Raw genomic sequence first — 22,675 nt, forward strand, 5'->3', positions numbered from 1 at the left:
AGATATGTAGGAAGTCCAGAAACAAGAGGTTGTTTGGGAAGGAGTTAGATGATAAAGGTACCTTTCAAATGAGGAAACATGGGTTCCTGATGAGATAACTGGCCACTCCTTTGGGAGAGTCCCAGGTCAGCGCTGTGGCTGGGTGCCCTAGGGCAATGTAATTGTGGATCCTCAAATAACTCACCTGCAAAATGGGGATACTACGTGGATCGTAGCACAGAGAGGTTGTATGAGAGTATGAAAGCACTTGGTCTAGGCCAGGGATGGCGAACCTTTTGAGCTCGGCGTGTCAGCATTTTGAAAAACCCTAACTTAACTCTGGTGCCATGTCACATACAGAAATTTTTTGATATTTGCCGCCATAGTAAAACAAAGACTTACATTTTTTGATATTTATTTTATATATTTAAATGCCATTTAACGAAGAAAAATCAACCAAAAAAATGAGTTCACATGTCACCTCTGACACATGTGTCATAGGTTCGCCATCCCTGGTCTGGGCCCTCGGGCACAGGGAGCATTCCAATATGGTAGTTGTCTCTGTTCACCTGTTTGGCTCAGCAAATCAACACAGTCCCATTTAGTTAATTTTGTTCCAACTCTGGATCAGGTAGGTTCTCTTGGTTCAATTTCTTAAGCCTGACGGAGGAGGTCACGTGGTTCAGGAGGTGCCCTCTGGTCGGCAGCTCCTTTATCTTGAAGATAATGTCCATTTTGCATCTCAGAAACTTGGGAGGAATTATTTTCCCTGACCTCCGTAAATGTCCTGAGTAAATTGTGTCAGAGACGATTCTATCTTCATCTTCATTTCCTCATATGGCGAAGACCACAGAGGAGGAAGAAGAAACTAATGGATTTTTTTTTTTTTTTTTACTAATGGAATTTAAGATTGCTAATCTTTGGGATTCCACAGGCCAATGAAATTGTCTTTAAAAAAAATAGTGGAGGGGGGTGGCCCGGCATGTAGCCCAGTTGGTTTGATCTCCAGTTCGGGCACATACAAGAATCAACCAACGAATGCATAAATACGTGGAATGCCACAAATTGGTGTCTCTCGCTCTCTCTCTCAAATCAATAAATAAAAATTTAGCCCAGCCGGTGTGGCTCAGTGGTTGAGTATAGACCTATGCACCAGGAGGTCTCCGTTTGATTCCTGGTCAGGGCACATGCCTGGGTTTCGGGCTCAATCCCCTGTAGGGGGCGTGCAGGACGCAGCTGATCAATGATTCTCTCTCATCATTGATATTTCTCTCTCTCCCTTTCCCTTCCTCTCAGAAATCAATAAAAATATATTTAAAACATTTAAAAAAAATAGGGGATGTGAAACAGGGAACTGTTTAGGGTTGCCAACTTTTTATTTCTAGCAAGTTTGGATGATTAACAAGCATCTCATTCACATTCTATTTTATTATCCACATGGCATTCTGCACTTTAAAATGTTTACTTGTTTATTTTCTGTCTACCTTGTTAACATACCATGTTTTAAAAAGGAGAAGTCATGACTTCTACAAATATAAAATGGATAAGATTTTATTAACAGATTTACAGTGGAGTCAAAGAATTGCAAGAACTCCCCAATGATAGGCAATCAGGAATGTTGAAGTGAATTTACAAATCCTGGTCAATATCCACAGGGCAATAATCTAGGGCATCCCATGGGACAGAATCCATCTGCATTCCTATGGACAAGAATACTTGTATTGCTATCAGTTTTCTCCACCTTGTAGAGTTGTAAAATAGCTCAAAGCCATGACAGGCACAGGTAACCTTGCCCTTTTCAAAGTCATTTATAACCTCCTCTAGGAATTAGCAGAGCCCTCAACACCAGGAAGAGGGGCTGTGTCTGTCTTGTTAACTGTATCCCCAGGGCCTGGGACATTGTAGGTTGTCAGTGAATGAGTGAATGTTCTGTGGAATTTCCCTAAACTCCCTGTTCTTTTTGGAAGATAGCATTGCTGTGGAGAGGGAGGGGTGAGGAGAGAGAGAGAGAGAGAGAGAGAGAGAGAGAGAGAGAGAGAGAGAGAGAGAAACATCAATGATGCAATGATGAGCCCCACAGGCATGGCTCAGTGGTTGAGCACTGACCTATGAACCAGGAGGTTACGGTTAGATTCTAGTCAGGGTACGTGCCCAGGTTGCCGGCTCGCTGGGGCGTGCAGGAGGCAGCCGATCAATGACTCTCGTTATTGGTCTCTATCTCTCTCCCTCTCCCTTCCTCTCTGAAATCAATAAAAATATATTTTTTAGAAAGAGAAAGAAACATCAATGATGAGAAAGAATCACCAACTGGCGAGAGAGAGAGAGAGAGAGAGAGAGAGAGAGAGAGAGAGAGAGAGAGACTTGTTGCAATTATTTATGTTTCTTTATGTGCTCTGATGGGGAATCAAATCAGACCTTGACCTCATGGTTCATCTGGCCAGTGTGGCTCATGGTTCATCCGGCCAGTGTGGCTCAACTACTGTGACCCCCTGGCCAGTTACTTACAGAGGTTTTTTTCCTAAAAAGAGGGGTGGGAGAAGAGATTCCTGTTAGAGTCACAGCCTTACTAGGGGCTTAAACATTATTTCACATCACATGCTAGCCCAGCAGGTCTCAGCCAGGGACAATTTTGCCCTCCAGGAATCATTTTGCAATGTCTGAGGACATCTGTGGTCGTCACGACTGGGAGGGGTGGGGCTGCTACTGGCATCTAGTGGGCGGAGGCCAGGATGCTGCTAACAGGGGATGGCCCCACAATGAAACATTCAGCCCAGATGTCAGTAGAGCCAAGGTTGAGAAACTGCTCTCGGGACTACCCAGAGCATTCATTCAGAGAGAAAGTTCTAGACACCAAAAGGACTTCATTACTTCTCTGCCCGGCCCGAGTTTCCCAAATCATTGCTATTGATGGAGTTCCCATTTTCCCCAGCCAGTGCCACGGCCTCTGGTCCTCCCCCATTGGACAGGCAGGAGCAGCCAGCATGGACGTCTATGAAAATAAGGCTGACTGGTGCGTCTGCCATCTGTTGGCCACGCCTGTGGGCCTCAGTTTCTCTGATTTGTGGGCTATGTTGGTTTACCCACTAAAGACCTTTCCACCCTGGGTATCTAGGAGTTGGCAGCTTACTGCACCCAGGGCCTGAGGGCTGTCAAGGCCATGAAAGGGGTTGCTCCTCAGAAATCAGAACTCTGAGGGGACCATTCCTAGCACCATGGGCAGAAGGCAGGGCTGCACCCCCTGAGTAGGGCCCAGTATTACCCCTCATCCCATCACTGCCCCTACTCTATTCCTCTCCTGAACACTGGCACTGTTTCTGAGGGCCCCCTGGGCCTCTTGCCTATCTCAGGCAAGCTTCTAGATCTCTCTCCAGGTGAGATAATGCCCTGGCCAGGTAGCTCAGTGGGTTAGAGCATCATTCTGTACACCAAGGTTGTGGGTTCGATCCCTGGTCAGGGCACATACAAGAATCAACCAATGAATGCATAAATAAGTGCAACAACAAATCAATGTTTCTCCTTCTTCTCTCTCTCTCTCAAATCAATTAAAAATAAAATAAAAGATGAGATAAAAGCCTTTAAGTGCCTCTTGTCCTGAGGGATTGCTTTGCTGAAAGGGAGTCTTAAAAAGTGCCTTCTCCAGCTTGGCCGGTGAGGCTCAGTGGTTCAGCATCGACCTATGAACCAGGAGGTCAGGGATCGATTCCTAGTGGGGGCACATGCCTGGGTTGCAGGCTCAATCTCCAGTGGGGGACGTGCAGGAGGCAGCTTACCAGGATTCTCTCTCATCATTGCTGTTTCTCCTTTTCTCTCCCTCTCCTTCCCTCTCTGAAATCAATAAAAATATATTTTTAAAACAGTGTCTTCTCCAATGATTATGAAAGTGCACTGAAGAAAAACAAAAATGCAAAGGCAATAAAAATCACTCTTCTCTTGATGTGGAAATGTTATTACCTCTGGAGATGAAGAGGGGGCTTTTTGGTTTTTAAAAATATATTAAAGAAAAACATTGTAAAAGTGACACATGCTCACTAGGAAAAAAGTAGATGAATACTTACCACGAAGCATGCGTTGTACTAAGAGCTTCATCTGCCCCCATTACTGCTCTAAATTCTTCTAACAACCCTGTAATAACGACCTTACTCACTGCTTCCCTTGAGTGGGCACTCTTCCAGTTGCTTTATGTATATGATTAACTCATGCAATCCTTCCCACAGTCCAATGAGTCCATTTTACAGATGAGGAAACTGAGTCCCGACAGCTTGTATGTGACGCGGAAGCCACGGTTATTACTCCATACTTTAGAAAACGAGGGCCCGGTCAGATGAGAGTGGCCACAGGCGGCTCCACAAGATCTACAGGGAGCTTGAAGGTTATTTGGGATCTGGATTAGTAGGCGCCTGGAGTGTCATGATGGCTGATTCCATTGGTCACAGGAGGCCATCTTTCCTGCCTTCTGGAGCCCGAGAGACCAGGTCTGGAGCCCAGCCTGTCCCTAACCACGTGGCTTTGTGCAGGCCACTCTGAGCTACTCGTTCCTCACCTGTGAAATGGGCGTGATTGCTTAGATTTAGCTGCCAAGCCCGTCAGGAGGGTTGAGAGTGGAACTCAGGTATGTTTGAGGTGCTTGGTAAAAACAGAGCTCACAGTTACTAACCCCCAGCTGTGTGGGGCACCCTGGGTTAAAGGGTCACCATGTCCTTGGGCTTGTGACCACATGTGGTGGGGGGAGGGGGGTGAAGAAGAGGGTCTGCAACTGATCTGAGGTGGGTGGGGTTTGAGAGGGGACTGGTGGTAGAGGGTGGGGCCTACTCTGTTGCCCTAATTGGGTGTCAGGGTGTTGGCACTTCCTCCACTCAACAAACACTGAGTGCCCACTGCGTGCCCACTGCGTGCCCACTGTGTGCCGTGAGGTGTATCGATCACCGCCCCAGATGCAGAGAGAAATCGGAAAGCAAAGCAGACCAGAATGCTCTTAGGAGCAGTACTGGGAACAGATGAAGCCCTTAGTGCAATGCATGCTGTGTGGTCACTATTCATCAAAGCTTAGCCGAATGCTCTTCTCCCTTCAGAGGCGCAACGCAGCAACTTCTAAAGACACGCTTCTTCCTCGAGGAACTTGATCGGGACATGAGCTAAGTCACCCTTCGGTTTGGGATGCACCCCGCACCTCCTTCTGTCACCCAGGGCCCCAGGCTCATATTTTTGGTGGCGCCCCCATTATTTGTAGCAAAGGGATTGAAAGGCCCGCCGCCACAGGAGGTATACAGGTGTAACCACTTAAAGTTTACTTTAGTTGCAGTCGGTTAGTTTGTAAGGTATCACATTGAAGGACTCTTCAGTTACATAGGATTTTTAATTGCCCTCTATCCCTTCACCACTATTCATTTTCTTTCTTTTCTTGTTAATCCTCACCTGAGGATATTTTTTTCCATAGATTTTCAGAGAGAGAGAGGGAGGCAAGGTAGGAGAGAGAGAAACATTGATGTGATAGAGACACACCCACTGATCGCCTCCTGCACACACCCCAACGGGGGGGGGGGGGGGGGGGGGGCCAGGATCAAACCTTCAACCCAGGTACATGCCCTTGACCGGGAATCAAGCCAGAGAGCCTCCCACACACAGTGAATGCTCCAACCACTGAGTACACGGACCAGGGCCACCACTATTCACTTTCTTTCTGTTCTCAACATTTTATCAGGCCCTTGGGAAGTTGGTAGGCCTTAGACACTGTGAGAGAGTGTGAGCCAGTGGGTGTGGCTGAGGGTCTGGGCGAAGGAGTTGGGGTGTGCGATGTGAATCGGTGTGGTTGAATGTCTGAATGAGTGAGAGGGCGCGTGTGTGAGCCCCAGAGTTCGTGGAGGAAGTGTGAGAATGAGAGCGTGCAGGTTTGTGTGTGTGCACGTGTGTGATTGTGACTCCCAGGGATCCAGGTGGGAGAGTGACAGCGAGTGAAGGGTGGCGGGGAAGTGAGGTAGGGTGTGCCCCTGTGTCCACTGTGATCCCTAGGGGCACATGTGAGTGAGGCCTGAGACCCAGGATGGGCACATGAGGGTGAATATTGGGGTGTGTGCATGTGTGATTGTACACATCATCAGCGTTGGGAGTGAGGTGGGAAGCTATGCTGTGTGCTTGTGAATGTAGGATGGTGGGGAATGAGCGGGTCAGAATGAGAGCGTGTGTGGGGCTGGCGTGTGACTGCATGTTGGTGCAAGAGTGAGCGTGTGAAAAAAAAGAGTGAGCCTGTGAAACAATGTATTTAATGTGATGGCTGAGCTTGGCGGGGGGGCTGCGTGTGTGCTGGTGACTGTCGGACGCTGGTGGGCGGGTGGTGGGCGGGCGCGCGCGCGGCCGGGCGTGGGCGGGGGGCGGTGGCCGGGTGGGCGCGCGTGGGTGGCGCGCGGCGCGGGCCGGGGACACTGCGGCGGCGGCGCGGGTCCAGCCGGCCGCCCTCCGTGGCGGGCGCGGCGCGGCGCGGGGCGAGTGGGCGCAGCGCGGAGCTCGGGCCCATGGTGCGCCCGTGTCCGTCGATCGGGCCGCGCGGCCGGCTCCGCGCGTGGCCCGGCGCTCGCGAGCTCGCCCCCTCGCAGCGGGCCCGGCCCGCCCGCTGCCGCCGCCTCCTCCCCCGGGGCGGCGCGGCGCCGGCGGGCGGCGGCGCGGAGGCCGGACCGGGCGGCGGCCCAGGCGGCGCGGGGGGCGCGGCAGGCAAGGCGGGCGGCGCGGGCGACATGACGGACAACATCCCGCTGCAGCCGGTGCGCCAGAAGAAGCGGATGGACAGCAGGCCCCGCACCGGGTGAGCGGGCCGGGCCGCCTGGGCGGGCGCGCGGCGGAGCCTGGCCGGGCCCGACAGCTTGGCCGCGCGCGGCGCCATGAGCCGGCGGCCGGGGAGGCGGGCGGGAGGCGGGCGGCCGGGCGAGGCTCCTCTCCGCTCCAGCCCGGGTCGGGTCCCCGCGCGATCCCGTCCTCCTGGGCCCGAGCGCCGGGCACCTTCCTCTGGAAACCCCGAGAGCCGGCCCGCCCGGCGCTGTTTACAGCGCGCGCACCGGGAGCAGCCATGCCTGGGCTGCCTTATTGTTTTCTGGCGTCTCCTCGTCGCCGGGATTGATACGAAACCGTGCTCTGCGCGCGGAGCGGTCCTCGGACCCCGGGGTGTGCTGGGCTGCCTGGGGTGGGGCACGGCTCCTCCCGTGCCCGCCCGGGGTCCCGCGGCAGCGCCCCCGGTTCCAGCTCCAAAACGGCCCCCTTCAGCGCCCGGCCCCAGGTGGACCCGCACCGGCCGCCGCAGGAGGGTGGGAGGCGCTCTAACCGGCCGATTTCGGACCCCTCCCCGCTCCCCACATTGCGGGAAGGAGCCCCCGACAGGCGGGGCAGCCACCTGCGGCGGCTTTGCGGCAGACAGACCCGGGCGCCCGGGCATCCCTCCCTTGGAGAGGGGCCGGGGTGATGTTTTGCGCCCCTGTGTCCTCCCCTTGGGAGGCTGGCAATGACCTGTTGAGGTTTTGAGGGACCGTGGCACCAACTGCGACAGATTTACCCAGGGGCGGAGGTTGAGGGGAGCTGGTTAAAATACAGATTTTTCAGCCCAGACCCGTCAATCAGTTCTTGGGGGTGCGGCGGGGCCTGGAAATGTGCATTCCCCCCGCCCGCCCAGGTGAGGCCCAGGCCCTGAAGGCTGAGACCGGCAGCTGGGCGGGGCTGCGCCAGGGAGCAGCCCTCCCCCTGGTGTCCTGTCCTGGCCTTTCTGGGCACCTCCCTGTGGCCGTGGTTTACGCAGCGTCAGATGCTTGGTGCAGGGGGTGGGGAGGGAAACGCCTAGGGCGGCTTCATCAGGTGTACATGGGGGGGCCGATGCCAGCTGCCATTTTGTGGGGTCTTTGTCCCTGCCTTCCTTGAATCTTCCGGCGAGGAGGCCCCATTGTTGTAACACAGCGGGAACAGCTCAGCCAGGTTGAGGACTGCCGGGCAGATGCAAAGGGAGATGGGGTTAGGGTGGCCTGACCCAGAGACAGACAGCCCTCCGCCCCTTCCTTCGCTGTTTCGCGTTTTATTCCTGACCAATCCAGGCGAAAGAGTGATGTCAGCGCGAGCTCTGTGCCTGGCATAGTGCCTGATGCAATATACACCCTTCGTAAATATTTCAGCGAATTTTTACGAGCAGCGGACTCTAAAGTTTAGTTATTAATTCATGCTGCAAACAATTGTGACATTTTGCCTACTGCGAGCCCGGTCCCTGCCAGGTGACTAGGATGCAGAGTGGAATTAATAAACAAGACGTGCCCAGCAGGTGCAGGTGCCTGGCCCTGCCTGTGCATGGGAGCCATCTGGGGATGGCCCAGCCCCTGCCCATTTCAGACTTTAGAAATAAGAATCGGCAGTGGGACCCAGGCATGTATTTAATTTTTCAAAGCTCCCAGATGATTTCAACTGCAGTCGTAGTTGAGAACCTCTGATTCAGTGCATGAGAGAAAATGCACATGATTATTTAAAAGTGATAGTCTGGAGAAGCCACGGTTGGGGGTTCGATCCCCGTAACCCAGTCAACTAGTGAATGCATAAATGAGTGAAACAACAAATCAGTGTTTCTCTCACTCTCTCCCTCTGTCTCTCCCTGTCTCTGTCTCTCTCTCTGTCTCTCTCAAGTAATAAAAAAATAAAGATAAAAGTGGTAGTTACCAAGAAAGAAATATGCACTGTTAATGTGGGGATCTAGAGGGAGTGGTACAGACGGTTAAAAAAGATTTCTGTGGGATATTGGAATGGAATGTTACACCTCCTTTAGAATTTGTCACCATGGAACTAATTCATTTCCTAAATAGTGACACGGATTCAGGTTCAAATCATGTATCGGGGAGCCAGGCACTTGGAAATATGGTCTTGTATTCAGTCTACAGCATTAGAAGCAGCATGTGGAGGTGGGGATCTTGGTGTATAGAAGTACTTTGGGACAGCTGGACGGCGAGGCTTCCTGAAATATAATTCGGTGGGAGGCTGGGGGGGGGGGGGGAGTTAAAGGGAGAAGAAACAAATATGTCACAGGTCAGGCTCTGGCGGGGATTAAACGGTCCTGTTTTAATCCTCACAATGACTGTGAGTTTTGGGAATTAATGCCCCTATTTTATAGACGAGAAAACTGAGATTCATCAATGTTAAATAATTTGCTGGAGACAATAGAGGTGGTCCTTGTGAGGGGCTGAATTCGAATCCAGCAAGCTCATTTCCCCCACTGGCTCTCAGCTGTCGGGGTGGATGGGGGGTTTTGTGGTTAAAAACCCAAAACCATAGGAGCCAGGAGTCCAGGGAGACAGCGTCGCTCAGCGTTGATGATGTCACTTTGCCAAGAGGTGAAGGTGATTTGCGGAAGGAATCCCGTGGTCCCAGTGCTCATGCTCTCGTGAGAAGGTTCCACATCCTGCCGCTGAAAACACTGTGGCTGAGGTTTTAGGAAACAAGGCATTTGCGCTGTATTCGCTGGGAGCCAGTTCCTGACGTCATGTGCTCTGCTTCTGGCTGAATGGAGTTCCTTTCTTCTTGGTGAAACACCAGAGATCGGTTGTGACAAGCGTGGGTTTGGGAGTTGAGGAGCCGGGTTCGAGCCCAGCCGCCTCTCCTTACTCGCTGTGGGACTTGGGAAAATTACTTCACTTCTCTGGGTCTCTCAGGTTTTTCATCGTGAGTGGCAGTGACAAGTGCGCATCCCTTGTAGGGCTGTTCTGAGACTCAGCCCACGGCAAGTTTAGAAGACGAAGCACTCAGTGCACCTTCGTATTGACCGGTGGGGTGGGCAGAATAACGCCCTCCCAGGTGTCCACGTGGCAGAGGCCCTTTCCAGGTGTGATGAAGGTGACTGTGAGATGGGAGGCTATCCTGGATGACTCGGGTGGGCCCAGTGCAGTCACCAGCGTCCTCGAAAGAGGCCGGAGAGTGAGTCTCAGAGCTGGAGGGAGACTGGAAGATGCCAGGCTGCTGGTCTGGAGGGGGAGGCGGGCGAGGAAAGGAGCCCGGGGAGGGGTGGGGTCTCAGAAAAGTCCATCAAACAGTTTGTCCCCCGGAGCCTCCGAAGGACCTGGTCCTGCCAGCACCTTGACTTTAGCCCCCCGGGACCACTCAGGACTCCTGGCCTCCAGAACTGCACGAGAGTGCACTTGTGATCTGTTACAGCAGGAAAGGGAGGCCAGCGCAGAGGGTGTGTCCCGGAGGCCTGGGGAACGGGTTCTCCCACTGGGCTTCCCGTCCTGCCGGGATGTGGGTGCAGCAGGGGCATCTCGCGGCTGGAGGGGGCAGAGTTTAAACTGGCGTGCTGCGTGCCTCGTACCCTGACCGCTGAGGAGGGGCACGGATGTTTAGGATCTGCAGTGCTTCGTTCGCTCTGACCTAGTGTTTCCTCACTCCTGCTACAGAGCAGCCCTTGGACGTGGGCTTAATTTTTATCCGTGTTTCACTGAGAAGGAAACTGAGTCCTGGAAAGAGTAAGCAGTTATTTGGGGCCAAGAATGTGTGGCCGAAACGGATAAGAACGCAGGTGAGCCTGACGCCAGACGAGGAGAGGTGGGGAGGGTTTCTTGGAGCAGCTGTGTCCTCCATGCTGCGTTTCTCAGTGTGTGTGTGTTTCCTGTTCCCTCCAGTAACAGTGCCTTAACAGTTTGCAAAATGACCGCAGGATAGAGAATATAGGAGTGGCTGTCAAGGTATATCACATTTTGAAAACTGCTGGGAGAGTAAAGGTAAGAATATTGTAGGCTGTCATTTCATTTATTTACATATTTTATGTATTGATTTTTAGAGAGAGGCAGGGAAAAGAAACATCGATCAGTTGCCTCCCGCACATGCCCCGACGGGGGATCAGACCAGCAACCTGGGATGTTCGTTGACTAGGAACGGAACCCACCACCTTCTGGTGGAAGGGACATTCCTCCCACCAGCGGAGATGCACTGGCCAGGGCGCAGGCCTTCATTTCACACGCCCAGCACGGATGCTGGCTTCCTGGCTTTGTGGCTAGGTGTTTGGGTTCCAAGGCCACACAGACTTAGGTTCAGGTACCAGCGCTGTCGTTTTCCTGCTGGTCTAACTCCGGGCCACTGTCTTTCCCCCTCTGGGCTCCGTTTCCCCTTCTGTAAGAGCGTCTGTGTGGTTGGGCATCACCCACACAAAGTAGTTATTGGAGAACATCAGAAACAGTTCTTCTCTCTGTCTGGAGGCTCGGGCGGGGCCCCCTGTGGATGACATCTCTTCTTCCTAGATTTTGTAGAAGGTGTCGGTGAGTAAGAACTTGGCTGGAAAATGCCTACGGGATACTTGTCGCATATCTCAGATTAAGTGTCTAGTGTAGTGATGGCGAACCTATGACACGCGAACTCATTTTTTGGTTGTTTTTTCTTTGTTAAATGGCATTTAAATATATAAAATAAATATCCAAAATGTAAGTCTTTGTTTTACTATGGTTGCAAATATCAAAAAATTTCTGTATGTGACACAGCACCAGAGTTAAGTTAGGGTTTTTCAAAATGCTGACACGCTGAGCTCAGAAGGTTCGCCATCACTGGCCTAGTGACTGGGCAGCGGCAGGCCATGTGCTTCTCGGTGGCCGCCCTCGGCAGCAGGCCAGGGGCGGGGTCTGTGATCCGGATGGCACCGTTTATGGGAGCTAAGAAAATAATGCCCCTGTAGGGAGCTCTTCCTGCAGATAGACATAATTGAATCTAAAAGTCTGAACTTTTCATTGAAGCTGCCATTTCTGATTTGTGGGATTGAAGTGCCCTTTCTCTTAGGAGACGGTGGAGGCCGTATCAGGCATATGGCACCGTTGACCCTCGTCCGTCACAGTGGTTACGTCCTGTGAGGCCCCTGCCAGCCGTGCACCAGCGAGCAGTGACTTCTTGCTCCCTGGGAAGATGCGGAGGTTGGTGCCTGCGAGTAGACAGTGAAAAGGGCACGTGTGCTGCCTGAGAGCCCGGAGAAGGCAGGGCGTCACCTTGCCCCGCCCCGCTGGGAATGTGGGTGGGGCGATGAGAATGTGTTGCACCCTGCACGTGTGTACGTGGCCACCAGGGTGCTGTGGGTGCTGATTTGGAGCTGACCCTTCGAGGCAGAAGGGGAATTCACAAATACCAAAACCACGATCGATGAGGAATGACTGTATACAGGCGTGTGCGGTTTTCCAGTGTCTTCCCATGGACACGGTGGAGTGGGGTTAGGTATACAGCGGATAGGGGTGTGTCCGGGGGGTCCATGGGGGACCCTGCCTGTGGGTGAAATGCAGAGACCCAGCTCTCCCCCTGACCGAGGGGGACGCACAGTTGCATAAACAGCTCCTCGCTCCCTTGGACGAGAACAGCCAGGACAAGCCTTGGCAGTGGCCCATCTGGAAATGCTCTCTGCGTCCCCTGCCAGCCCAGCTGTATGTACTTGTGCCATTGTGTCTGGTACAGAACCCCTGCCCTGGGCCCTGCCCTGGGCCGACTGACACAGGCAGGGAGTGACACCAGAGGCAGTAGAATTACAAACCCAGACAGGGATGTGGAAGCGTGTGTATAGGAGCCAGGCTTGCCAGTGACGAAGGCCAGTGAGGGGTGGCCTGCGTGCCAGTCCCCAAGGCAAGAGGGAGGCCATTTGACCATGACCTCAGCCAGGCACACACGTCAGAAGGAGGAGGCAAGGCGTTGAACTATCCCTCTCCGGGCTTTTGTGTGTTCCTTTTCAGAACGTTCTTTCACTATCTTTACCCAGATGCAAATGACGAACACCATTCATTAGGGCCGGCCGCGTCTTACGGCCACCTTTGGAAATGGGCGCCAAGTGTCTCTGGCCTCACTCATGACAGTGAGTGGACTTTGGGTTAATTTAGAAAGAAAAAGGGTGGTGGTGAGGATTTTGTCGGTGACTTTCCCCTAAAGAGTTGGGGGGGGGGGGTGTTGATTTCTTACGCCGGGCCGGCTTTCTTCCTTTCGTGACCCTTTGAGGGACTGAGACAGGGACTCAGAGGTTGGCCTGTGGGCAGATTCCCCAAGGATCCCTGAACCAGGCTCAGGGCCCAACACGGAAAGGTTAGCAATTATTCTTATGGCTCCTTCTGTTTGTCCCAAGTGATACTTGTTTTCTCCTTGTGGTTCAGGTAGGAAGGTTCCTCTTGTTTAAGAGAAAAGGAGTAGAACTCAGAGAAAAGCAGGAAGTCAGTGGGGCTCATGCGGTTTGTGGATGGGCCCCACGTCACGCCTGAGGTGTGGGAAGCGGGGGCCTAGGGTGCTGTCTGCCTGGAAACACAGCATCATCGCCGCGGGAGAATCTGGTGGTGCTAATAGATTTAAACACTTTTATTTTGCCATGTTACCAGAAAAACATGGTTTGTAAACAATGACTAGGCCCTGGCCGGGTAGTTCAGTCGGTTAGAGCATCATCCCAATTCGCCAAGGTTGCGGGTTTGATCCCTGATCAGGGCACATACAAGAACCAATCGATGAATGCACAACTAAGCAGAATAACAACTTGATGTCTGTCTCTCCCTCTCTCTCCCTCCTTCCCTCCTTTCTCCCTTTTTCTCTCAAATCAATAAGTAAAAATTAAAAAAAAAATACACACTCAAGAAAAACCCCCCTAACCCACCCCCCCCCCCCGCCCCAGTAGTTAGTTTCCCAGGTTGATTGGGGATCTTAATGTTGTTTCTAACATCGGCTCAAGTGTTTGAGGGGATTATGGGAGAGTCCAGTTGGAGGAGTCCCGCGGAAAGGAAGGCTTCTGTGGGAATCCGGAGGGGGGGTGGGCGCTGGTGCCCCTCCCGGTGAGATCTCTGTTGGCTGCCCTCCCTGAGGAAGAAGCAGGGTGAAGTGTGGACAGTGTCCTCCTCAGGGAGCTGGGCCTGGCAGGGCCTCCCACCTGCCCTGGGCAGGCTGCTGATGGGGTGAAGTCAGACTTGGCCTGGTTAGACCTCGGGGATTCGCAGCCTCGGCCCTGTGGACGCTTTGGGTTTGATCATTCTCAGTTGTGGGGCTGTCCTGCCCATTGTACGATGGTCAGCAGCATCCCCGGCCTCCACCCACTGGCTGCAGCAGCACCTCCCTCCAGCTGAGACAACACAGATGTCTCCAGACATTGCCAAGTGTCCCCTGGGTTGGGAGGGAGACATGGGGGGTGAGGAGTGGGAAGTGGGAGCTGGCCAGCTCGTACCTGTTAGGAACTACAGGACAGATGGAATGAATATGCACTGAGTGGCCATGTCCCTTATTGTCTTTAAAAAAAATTAAATCTTTATTGTTGAAAATATTGCATATGTCCCCTTTCCACCCCTCCATTGACTGCTTCTAGCTTGCCCCTATCCCCCGCCCTTCACCACCCTATTGTCTGTGCCCATGGGTTATGCATATATGTTTTTTTTTAATTAAATCTTTATTGTTCAGATTATTACATTTGTTCCTCTTTTTTCCCCCCCATAACTCCCCTCCTCCCAGTTCCCGCCCCACCCTCCGCCCTCACTCCCCACCCACTGTCCTCATCCATAGGTGCACGATTTTTGTCCAGTCTCTTCCCGCATCTCCCACACCCCTTTCCCCCCCAAGAATGGTCAGTCCATTCCCTTTCTATGTCCCTGATTCTATTATAATCACCAGTTCATTCTGTTCATCAGATTATTTATTCACTTGATTCTTAGATTCACTTGTTGATAGATGCATATTTGTTGTTCATAATTTGTATCTTTACCTTTTTCTTCCTCTTCCTCTTCTTAAAGGATACCTTTCAGCATTTCATATAATCCTGGTTTGGTGGTGATGAACTCCTTTAGCTTTTCCTTATCTGTGAAGCTCTTTATCTGACCTTCAATTCTGAATGATAGCTTTGCTGGATAAAGTAATCTTGGTTGTAGGTTCTTGGTATTCATCACTTTGAATATTTCTTGCCACTCCCTTCTGGCCTGCAAAGTTTCTGTTGAGAAATCAGCTGACAGTCGTATGGGTATTCCCTTGTAGGTAACTGAGTTTCTTTCTCTTGCTGTTTTTAAGATTCTCTTTGACTTTTGCTCTTGGCATTTTAATGATGATGTGTCTTGGTGTGGTCCTCTTTGGATTCCTTTTGTTTGGGGTTCTCCGCGCTTCTTGGACCTGTAAGTCCATTTCTTTCACCAGGTGGGGGAAGTTTTCTGTCATTATTTCTTCAAATAGGTTTTCAAAATCTTGCTCTCTCTCATCTTCTGGCACCCCTATAATTCTGATGTTGGTACGCTTGAAGCTGTCCCAGAGGCTCCTTACACTATCCTTGCATTTTTGGATTCTTTTTTCATTCTGCCCCTCTGGTTGGGTGTTTTTTGCTTCCTCGCAATTCAAATCATTGACTTGATTCTTGCGCTCCTCTGGTCTGCTGTCAGGAGTCTGTATAATATTCGTTATTTCAGTCCGTGTATGCTTAATTTCTAGTTGGTTCCCCAATATAACATCGAGGGTCTCATTAGTTTTCTTGTAGATCTCATTAAGTTTATCGGCAGCTTCTAAACAGTTCTTGAGAGACCTTAAAAGTGTGGTTCTGAACTCTATATCTTCCATTGACAATTTTGTCCTGTTTCTTTGTCTCCGCATTTTGTTATGCTTCCTTGGTGCACCCCCTAGTGGTCTTTGTGCGCAGTGTTATAGTTAAACCTTGATTGTTGTAGCTAATTCCAGGGAGGGTTTGACCTCCAGGCCAAGTGGCTATGAGAATCAGCTGTGTCTGCAGTGAGAGAACTTCTGTCCTCTAGGGAGGTGCTAATCTAGCCTTTGCCTGAGGCTATCCGGCAAATGCCTCTGTGCAGGGCTTGGGCAAGGTGGGTCGCACAGGATCAACAGGGTGGGCCGGAGAGAGCAGTTATGGCGGCTCTCAGTCCTGTCCCCAGGGGCTCTGCCTCTCTGAGTCCCAGCAATGGCTGCAGACCTCGGAGAGAAAGCTGCACTCGCTCTGACCGAAGCCAGACAGTCCCGCTTCTCCCGTTTGAGTCTGGGTCCCTAAAGACTCGCCTGTATCTGGAGCTCAGAGTCTGCGACTCCCTCCCGATTGAAAACGCCAACCGCGCCCTCCGCCGCCAGCCTGCTCCGCGCACTCCGCACCTCAGAATTTGACTTCAGCACTGCGCCTCCTCTGAGTATCCGTATGCATTTCTCTTTCCTCCTAGTTGTAGGACTTCCACTCAGCCAGCGTTCCTGTGGTTCTGGGTGATGTCCCTTCCGTTTTTTAGTTTCACTTTTGAAGTAGTTGTTCAAGGCAGCAAACTCCGGCGTTAACCTATGCCGCCATCTTGGTTCTCTACTTTTTTTTTAAATCCATATATGTTCTTTGGTTGATCTCTTCCTACCCACCCACCCACACACCCCCGTTTTCCCTCTGAGATTCCGCAGTCTGTTCCATGCTTCTATGTCTCTGGATCTATTTTGTTCATCAGTTTATTTTTGTTCATTAGATTCCACATATGAATGAGATCATGTAATACTTGTCTTTCTCTGTCTGACTTATTTCACTTAGCATAATACTCTCCAGGTCCCTCCATGCTGTCTCAAAGGGTAAGAGAGCCTTCTTTTTTACTGCTGCATAGGATTCCATGATGTAAAGGTACCACAACTTTTTTATCTGCTTGTCTGCTGCCGAGCACTTGGGCTGTTTGCAGATCTTAGCTATTGTAAATTGTGCTGCTATGAACATAGGGGTGCATACATTTTTTCTGATTGTTTTGTTGAGTTTCTTAGGATATATTCCTAGAAATGGGATCGCTGGGTCAAATGGCAGTTCCATTTAAAAAAAATTTTTTTTTTTTAGTTAATCCTCACCTGAGGATATTTTTTCATTGATTTTTAGGGAGAGTGGAAGAGAGAAAGAGAGAAAGATCGATGTGAGAGAAACACATTGGTTTGTTGCCTCCTGCACATGCCCCGACCAGGGCCAGGCCAGGGAGGAACCTGCAACCAAGGTATATGCCCTTGACTGGAATCGAACCCAGGACCCTTTGGTCCACAGGCTGATGCTCTATCCATTGAGCAAACCAGCTAGGGCCCATTTTTAATTTTTTGAGGAAACTCCATACTGTTCTCCACAGTGGCTGCAGCAGTCTGCATTCCCACCAGCAGTGCACGAGTGTTCCTTTTTCTCCACATCCTCACCAGCACTTGTTGTTTGTTGATTTGTTGATGGTAGCCATTCTGACAGGTGTGAGGTGATACCTCATTGTCATATTAATTTGCATCTCTCTGATGATCAATGACTTTGGGCACTTTTTCATGTCTCTTGGCCATCTGTGTGACTGCTTTGGAGAAGTGTCTATTTAGTTCCTTTGCCCATTTTTTAATTGGATTGTTTATCTTCCTTTTTTTAAAAAAATAAATCTTTATTGTTGAAAGTATTACGTATTTCCTCCTTTTTCGCCCATTGACCCTCTCCAGCCCAACCCCGCCCCCGACCCCAGGCCTTCACCACTCGTTTGTCTTCCTTTTAAGTTGTATGAGTTCCTTATATATTTGGGATATTAACCCTTTATCAGATGTATCATTGCCAAATATGTTCTCCCATATAATGTGCTCCCTTTTCCTTTTGCTGATGGTTTCTTTAACTGTGCAGAAGCTTTTTATTTTGATGTAGTCCCAGTTGTTTATTTTCTCCTTAACTTCCTTTGCCTAGATGTATCAGTAAACATATTGCTATGAGAGATGTCTGAGATTTTACTGCCTATGGCTTTTTCTAGGATTTTTATGTTTTCACGACTTACATTTAAGTCTTTTATCCATTTTATTATGTACTAGAGGCCCAGTGCACAAAAATTCGTGCAGGGGTGGGGAAAGGGTTGTCCTTCAGCCCAGCCTATGCCCTTTCACAGTCCGGGAGTCCTCAGGGGATGGCCTACTGATGACTTAGGCCTGCTCCCCGCCACAGTCTAGCCTCCCTCTGCGGAAGGCGACTGGATGGGCCAATCAGGGGACAGTGCCAGCCCCCAGCATTGCCCCTCCGCTGTCACTGGTCAGGCCTCCCCCCCCCCCCCATCCCTATTCCCTCCCTCTGCCCGCTGGCACACGTCTTGGCTGGCCTGACACCACCTGCTTGCCAGCCCCGCCCCCCACTGACTGGTCATTTCACCATTTGGTTGATTTGCATATTATGCTTTTATTATATAGGATGGTGTAAGTTGGTGGTCTAGTTTTATTTTATTTTTACATGTATCTGTCCAATTTCCCCAACAGCACTTATTGAAGAAACTGTCTTGACTCCATTGTATGATCTTGCCTCCTTTTTCAAATATTAATTGAGCATAATGGCTTGGGTTGATTTCTGGGGTCTCTGTTTTGTTCCATTGATCTCTCTATGCCTATTCTTGTGCCAGTACCAGGCTGTTTTGATGACAGTGGCTTTGTAGTATAACTTGATATCTGGTATTGTGTGATTCCTCCAACTTTGTTCTTTCTCAAGATTGCTGTGGCTATTTGGGGTCTTTTTTGATTCCATATACATCTTTGGAGTATTTGTTCTAGATCTGTGGTGTATGCTGCTGGTATTTTAATAGGGATTGCATTGAATCTGCAGATTGCTTTGGGTACTATGGACATTGTAATGATGTTAATTCTACCAGTCCATGAACACAGAATGTTCTTCCATTGGTTATTTCTTCCTCTATCTCTTTTTTCAATGTCCTGTAATTTTCCAAGTACAGGTCTTTTACCTCCTTGGTTAAGTTTATTCCTAAGTATCTTAAATTTTTTATTGCAGTGATAAATGAGATTATTTGTTTAGTTTCTCTTTCTGAAAATTCATTATTGGTGTATAAAAAAAAGACAGAGATTTTTGGGTGTTGATTTTGTATCCTGCTACATTGCCAAATTCCTTTATTAACTCTAGTAGTTTTTTGGTGGAGTCTTTAGGATTTTTATGTACAATATCATGTCCTGTGCAAATAATGAGAGTTTTACTTCCTCCTTTCCAATTTGGATGCCTTTTATTTCTTCTTCTTTTCTGATCACTGTGGCTAGGACTTCCAGTACTATGTTGAATAAGAGTGGTGAAAGTGGGCATCCCTGTCTTGTTCCTGTTCTTAGGGGAAATGCTTTTAGTTTTTGCCATTGAGTATGATGTTGGCTGTAGGTTTGTCATATATGGCCTTTATCATGTTGAGATATGCTTCCTCTATTCCCACTTTGCTGAGAGTTTTTATCAAAAATGGGTGTTGGATTTTGTCGAATGCTTTTCCTGCACCTTTTGAATGATCATGTAATTTTTGTCTTTCAATTAGTTTATGGTGATGTATCAAACTTATTGATTTGCAAATATTGTATCAGCCTTGCATCCCTGGAATAAATCCCACTTGGTCATGGTGTTTGATCTTTGTAATATATCGCTGGATCCGATTTGCTAATATTTTGTTGAGGATTTTAGCATCTATGTTCATCATGGATATTGGCTTATAGTTCTCTTTCTTTGTAGTGTTTTTATCTGGTTTTGGAATTATGTTAATGCTGGCCTCACGCAAAGAGTTTGGAAGTGTTCCTTCCTCTTGGATTTTTTGGAATAGTTTGAGGAGTTTAGGTGTTGTTCTTCGAAGGTTTGGTAAAACTCCCCTGTGAAGCCATTCGGACCAGGGCTTTTGTTTGCTGGGAGTTTTTGATTACTGCTTCTATTTCATCAGTTGTTATTGGCCTATTCAGGTTTTCTGATTCTTCCTGATTCAGTTTTGGGAGATTGTATTTTTTTAGGAATTTGTCCATCTTCTCCACGTTGTCCAGCTTGTTGGCATATAGTTGTTCATAGTATTTTCTCACAATCCTCTGTATTTCTGTGGTGTCGGTTGTTACTTCACCGCTTTCTTTCTGATTTTATTCATTTGGGTCCTGCCTCTTTGTTTCTTGATGAGTCTGGCTAACGGCTCATCAATCTTGTTTATCTTTTCAAAGAACCAGCTCTTGGTTTCATTGATCTTTTGTACTGGTTTTTATCCCCTATGTCATTTATTTCTGCTCTAATCTTTATTATTTCCTTCCTTCTGCTTACTCTGGGCTTTTCTTGTTGTTCTGTTCCTTATTGTCTTTTTAAGGTGACTCATCCAGTCTTAAAAAAGAAAAAAAAAAAGAAAGAAAGAAAAACCGGTTGGGCAAGAAATTCATGTTTGGACTGTTGTTCTTATCTATGAGGTCAGCTTTCTGATTTAATAACTATGGAAGCCTTGAGCTGTTGGAAGAGACCATTCGGGAAGTGGTATGAGCTGACGTGTAACCCCTCTCCCCCCGCTCCCCCAATTCAAATGTGGAAGTCCTGACTCCCAGCAGCACCTCAGAACGTGACTGTGTTTGGAGGTAGAGCCTTTGAAGAGAAGGTTCCGTTAAAATGAGGCTGTTAGGGCGAGCCCTCATTCAGGAGAAGAGAGATTAAGACTCGCAGGAAGCTACCGAGGGCGAGAGGAAAGACCATCTGAGGACACAGTGGGAAGGCAGCCATCTGCCAGCCCAGGGGAGAGGCGTCAGAAAACCCAAACCTGCCGACACCTTGGTCTTGGACTTGCAGAACTTAGAGAAAATAGCGTTCCGTTGGGTAAGCACCCAGCTGTGCTCTTCGACTGTGGCAGCCACCGGCAGCCAGTGCAGAAAGCATCTCGTTCGTGGCCACGTCGGCAGGTGTGGCCTCGCTTGGTGTTGCTAATAAATCTTCATGAGCCCTTCAGCCGTTGTCTCTAGCCCAGCGGTTCTCAACCTTCTGGCCCTTTAAATACAGCTCCTCATGTTGTGACCCAACCATAAAATTATGTCCGTTGCTACTTCATAACTGTCATGTTGCTGCTGTTATGAATCGTCATGTAAATATCTGATATGCAGGATGGTCTTAGGCGACCCTGTGAAAGGGTCGTTCGACCCCCAAAGGGGTCGCGACCCACAGGTTGAGAACCGCTGCTCTAGACACTCCAGTCTCGAGCTAGCATCTTGCAAAGTCCTGGGGCTGACACTCCCCCTCCCCCATCTTAACCTAAAACACTCCCACGGGCTGCAGGGGGGACGCAGCCCTGGCACAGCCCCAGGTGCTTCCCTGTGCTCCAGGAGCTTACAGCCGTCGCATTTCCAGCTGCACGTTGTGTGGTGGCTGTTAGCTCTGGACACTTGGGCGGTGCAGGTCAAGTACGTCAGACTTGCGGCCGGCGGGCACACCCGTGAGTGTGACACGCTTGGGGTAGATGAACTTGAGCACTGCATCGCCGCTCAGCATTCGGTAGGCGGCCAGCACTGTTCTGAGTTCCATGTGGATCGCCCATTCAGCCCTTCTGGCAACCCTCTTACCGATGACAGCCCGAGGGACAGAGGGTTCTTTCCCCTTTAGAATGGTTTTGCTTTAGAAGGACCAAGACTCATTTCTGTATTTAAAAAAACTCATTTTCCTTTCATATGAATGTAGGCAGCAAAGAGCTTTTTGCCCACTGGTCTCCACGCCCTTTCCTATGCGAGTTTCCCTGTGCTGTCCGTTCAGAGCAGGCGGTTTTGTTGGGGTTTTTGCAGGCTTCTGTGCTTTGGAGGTGAGTATGTGTATATTCTGTTATTCGCAGTGAAAGCTGATAATTAGCAGACATGATGATATGACAGGAAAGTTCTAGAAACTTCAAGTTATCCTAGTAAGTATACATTCTTCAGAAACATGGTAACTGTTTTCAGAGTCACTTACTGATCAGTATTTTTTTTCTCACCCTCTTTGTATGAGACACATTCATGCTGGGGCGAGGGGAGGGAAGGACAGAATATCTGTTTCTAAAATATTTGTCCTCACTCTGTAAAAGGAAGTCATTTGAGTCTGATGAATACCTTTTAGCATTTATACAGTCAGTCTCCATAAAAATTCAAATAAAATGTAAAACTGGAGAACTTCCCCCCCCCCCCAATCTTCTCTCCTCATTTTCCTACTCCCCAAATGAAAGGCAATTAGAGGCTCTCTTCCAAGGATGACAACCTGTCCAGGCAAACCAAAGGACCAGGTAGTGAACAGGGAAGACCACTTGTCCCACCTGTGGATTCTGTTCCCTAAATAAGCTGATTTTAAAAAGATTCTGCACATGTACGACCATATACATACACATATACATATACATATACATATACATATACATATACATATACATATACATTCACACTCACTAAAGAGCACAACTCATGCATGCAGTCAGTGAATTCTCATAACGTGAACACACTCCTGCGGCTAAGGAGACAGGCCGCTACTCAGAACGTCCCCTGTACGCCCCCCTTCGCTACTCCCCCCCCCCACCCCCCCTTTAACTAGACCCGACTGCTAACAGCAGAGATTCCTTGGGCCTGATTGTGAACAGATGCATCAAACAGCAGGTGCTCCCTGGTGCCTGGCTTTACTGGCTCCATGTTCTGTTTGTAAGATTAGACCACGTTGCATGTGTATTACACAGGGTGGGGCCAAAGTCAGTTTACCGTTCATATGGAAAATAATCATAAGAATAAAAGGTCAGGAGACGTCTCGACCAAAACGACCAAACGACCGGTCACCATGAGGTGCATGGAGCACCTCTTGGGCCCTCCCCCACAGCCCACAGGCTCTGATCGCAGCAAGGCTGGCAGCCGGCGGCCCGTGGGGCGGCGGGCCGGTGTGACAAGGCGGGCGCAGCTGCGAGCACAGTGGGAAGGTGGGTGGGGCATGCGCGCGTGGGCGAGGCTGCGAGTGTGTAAAAGCATGAACTCTATCTAACAGCTGTAAACCTACTTTTACCCC

At 49.8% G+C, this 22,675-nt stretch overlaps 1 protein-coding gene across 1 annotated transcript in view; it reads left to right on the forward strand.

Moving 5' to 3' along the window:
* The first annotated feature begins 6,664 nt into the window (after positions 1–6,664).
* Positions 6,665–22,675, forward strand: part of ATP9A (ATPase phospholipid transporting 9A (putative)) — a 120,216-nt gene continuing 104,205 nt past the window's right edge. The window contains exon 1 of the mRNA XM_081096742.1: positions 6,665–6,772. Coding sequence (XP_080952868.1) covers positions 6,705–6,772 — 68 coding nt within the window. The 5' untranslated portion in view covers positions 6,665–6,704. The remainder of the gene's footprint in view (positions 6,773–22,675) is intronic.

The sequence above is a fragment of the Myotis nattereri genome (genome assembly GCF_964212035.1).
Source record: "Myotis nattereri genome assembly, chromosome: 8".
NCBI lineage: Eukaryota > Metazoa > Chordata > Mammalia > Chiroptera > Vespertilionidae > Myotis > Myotis nattereri.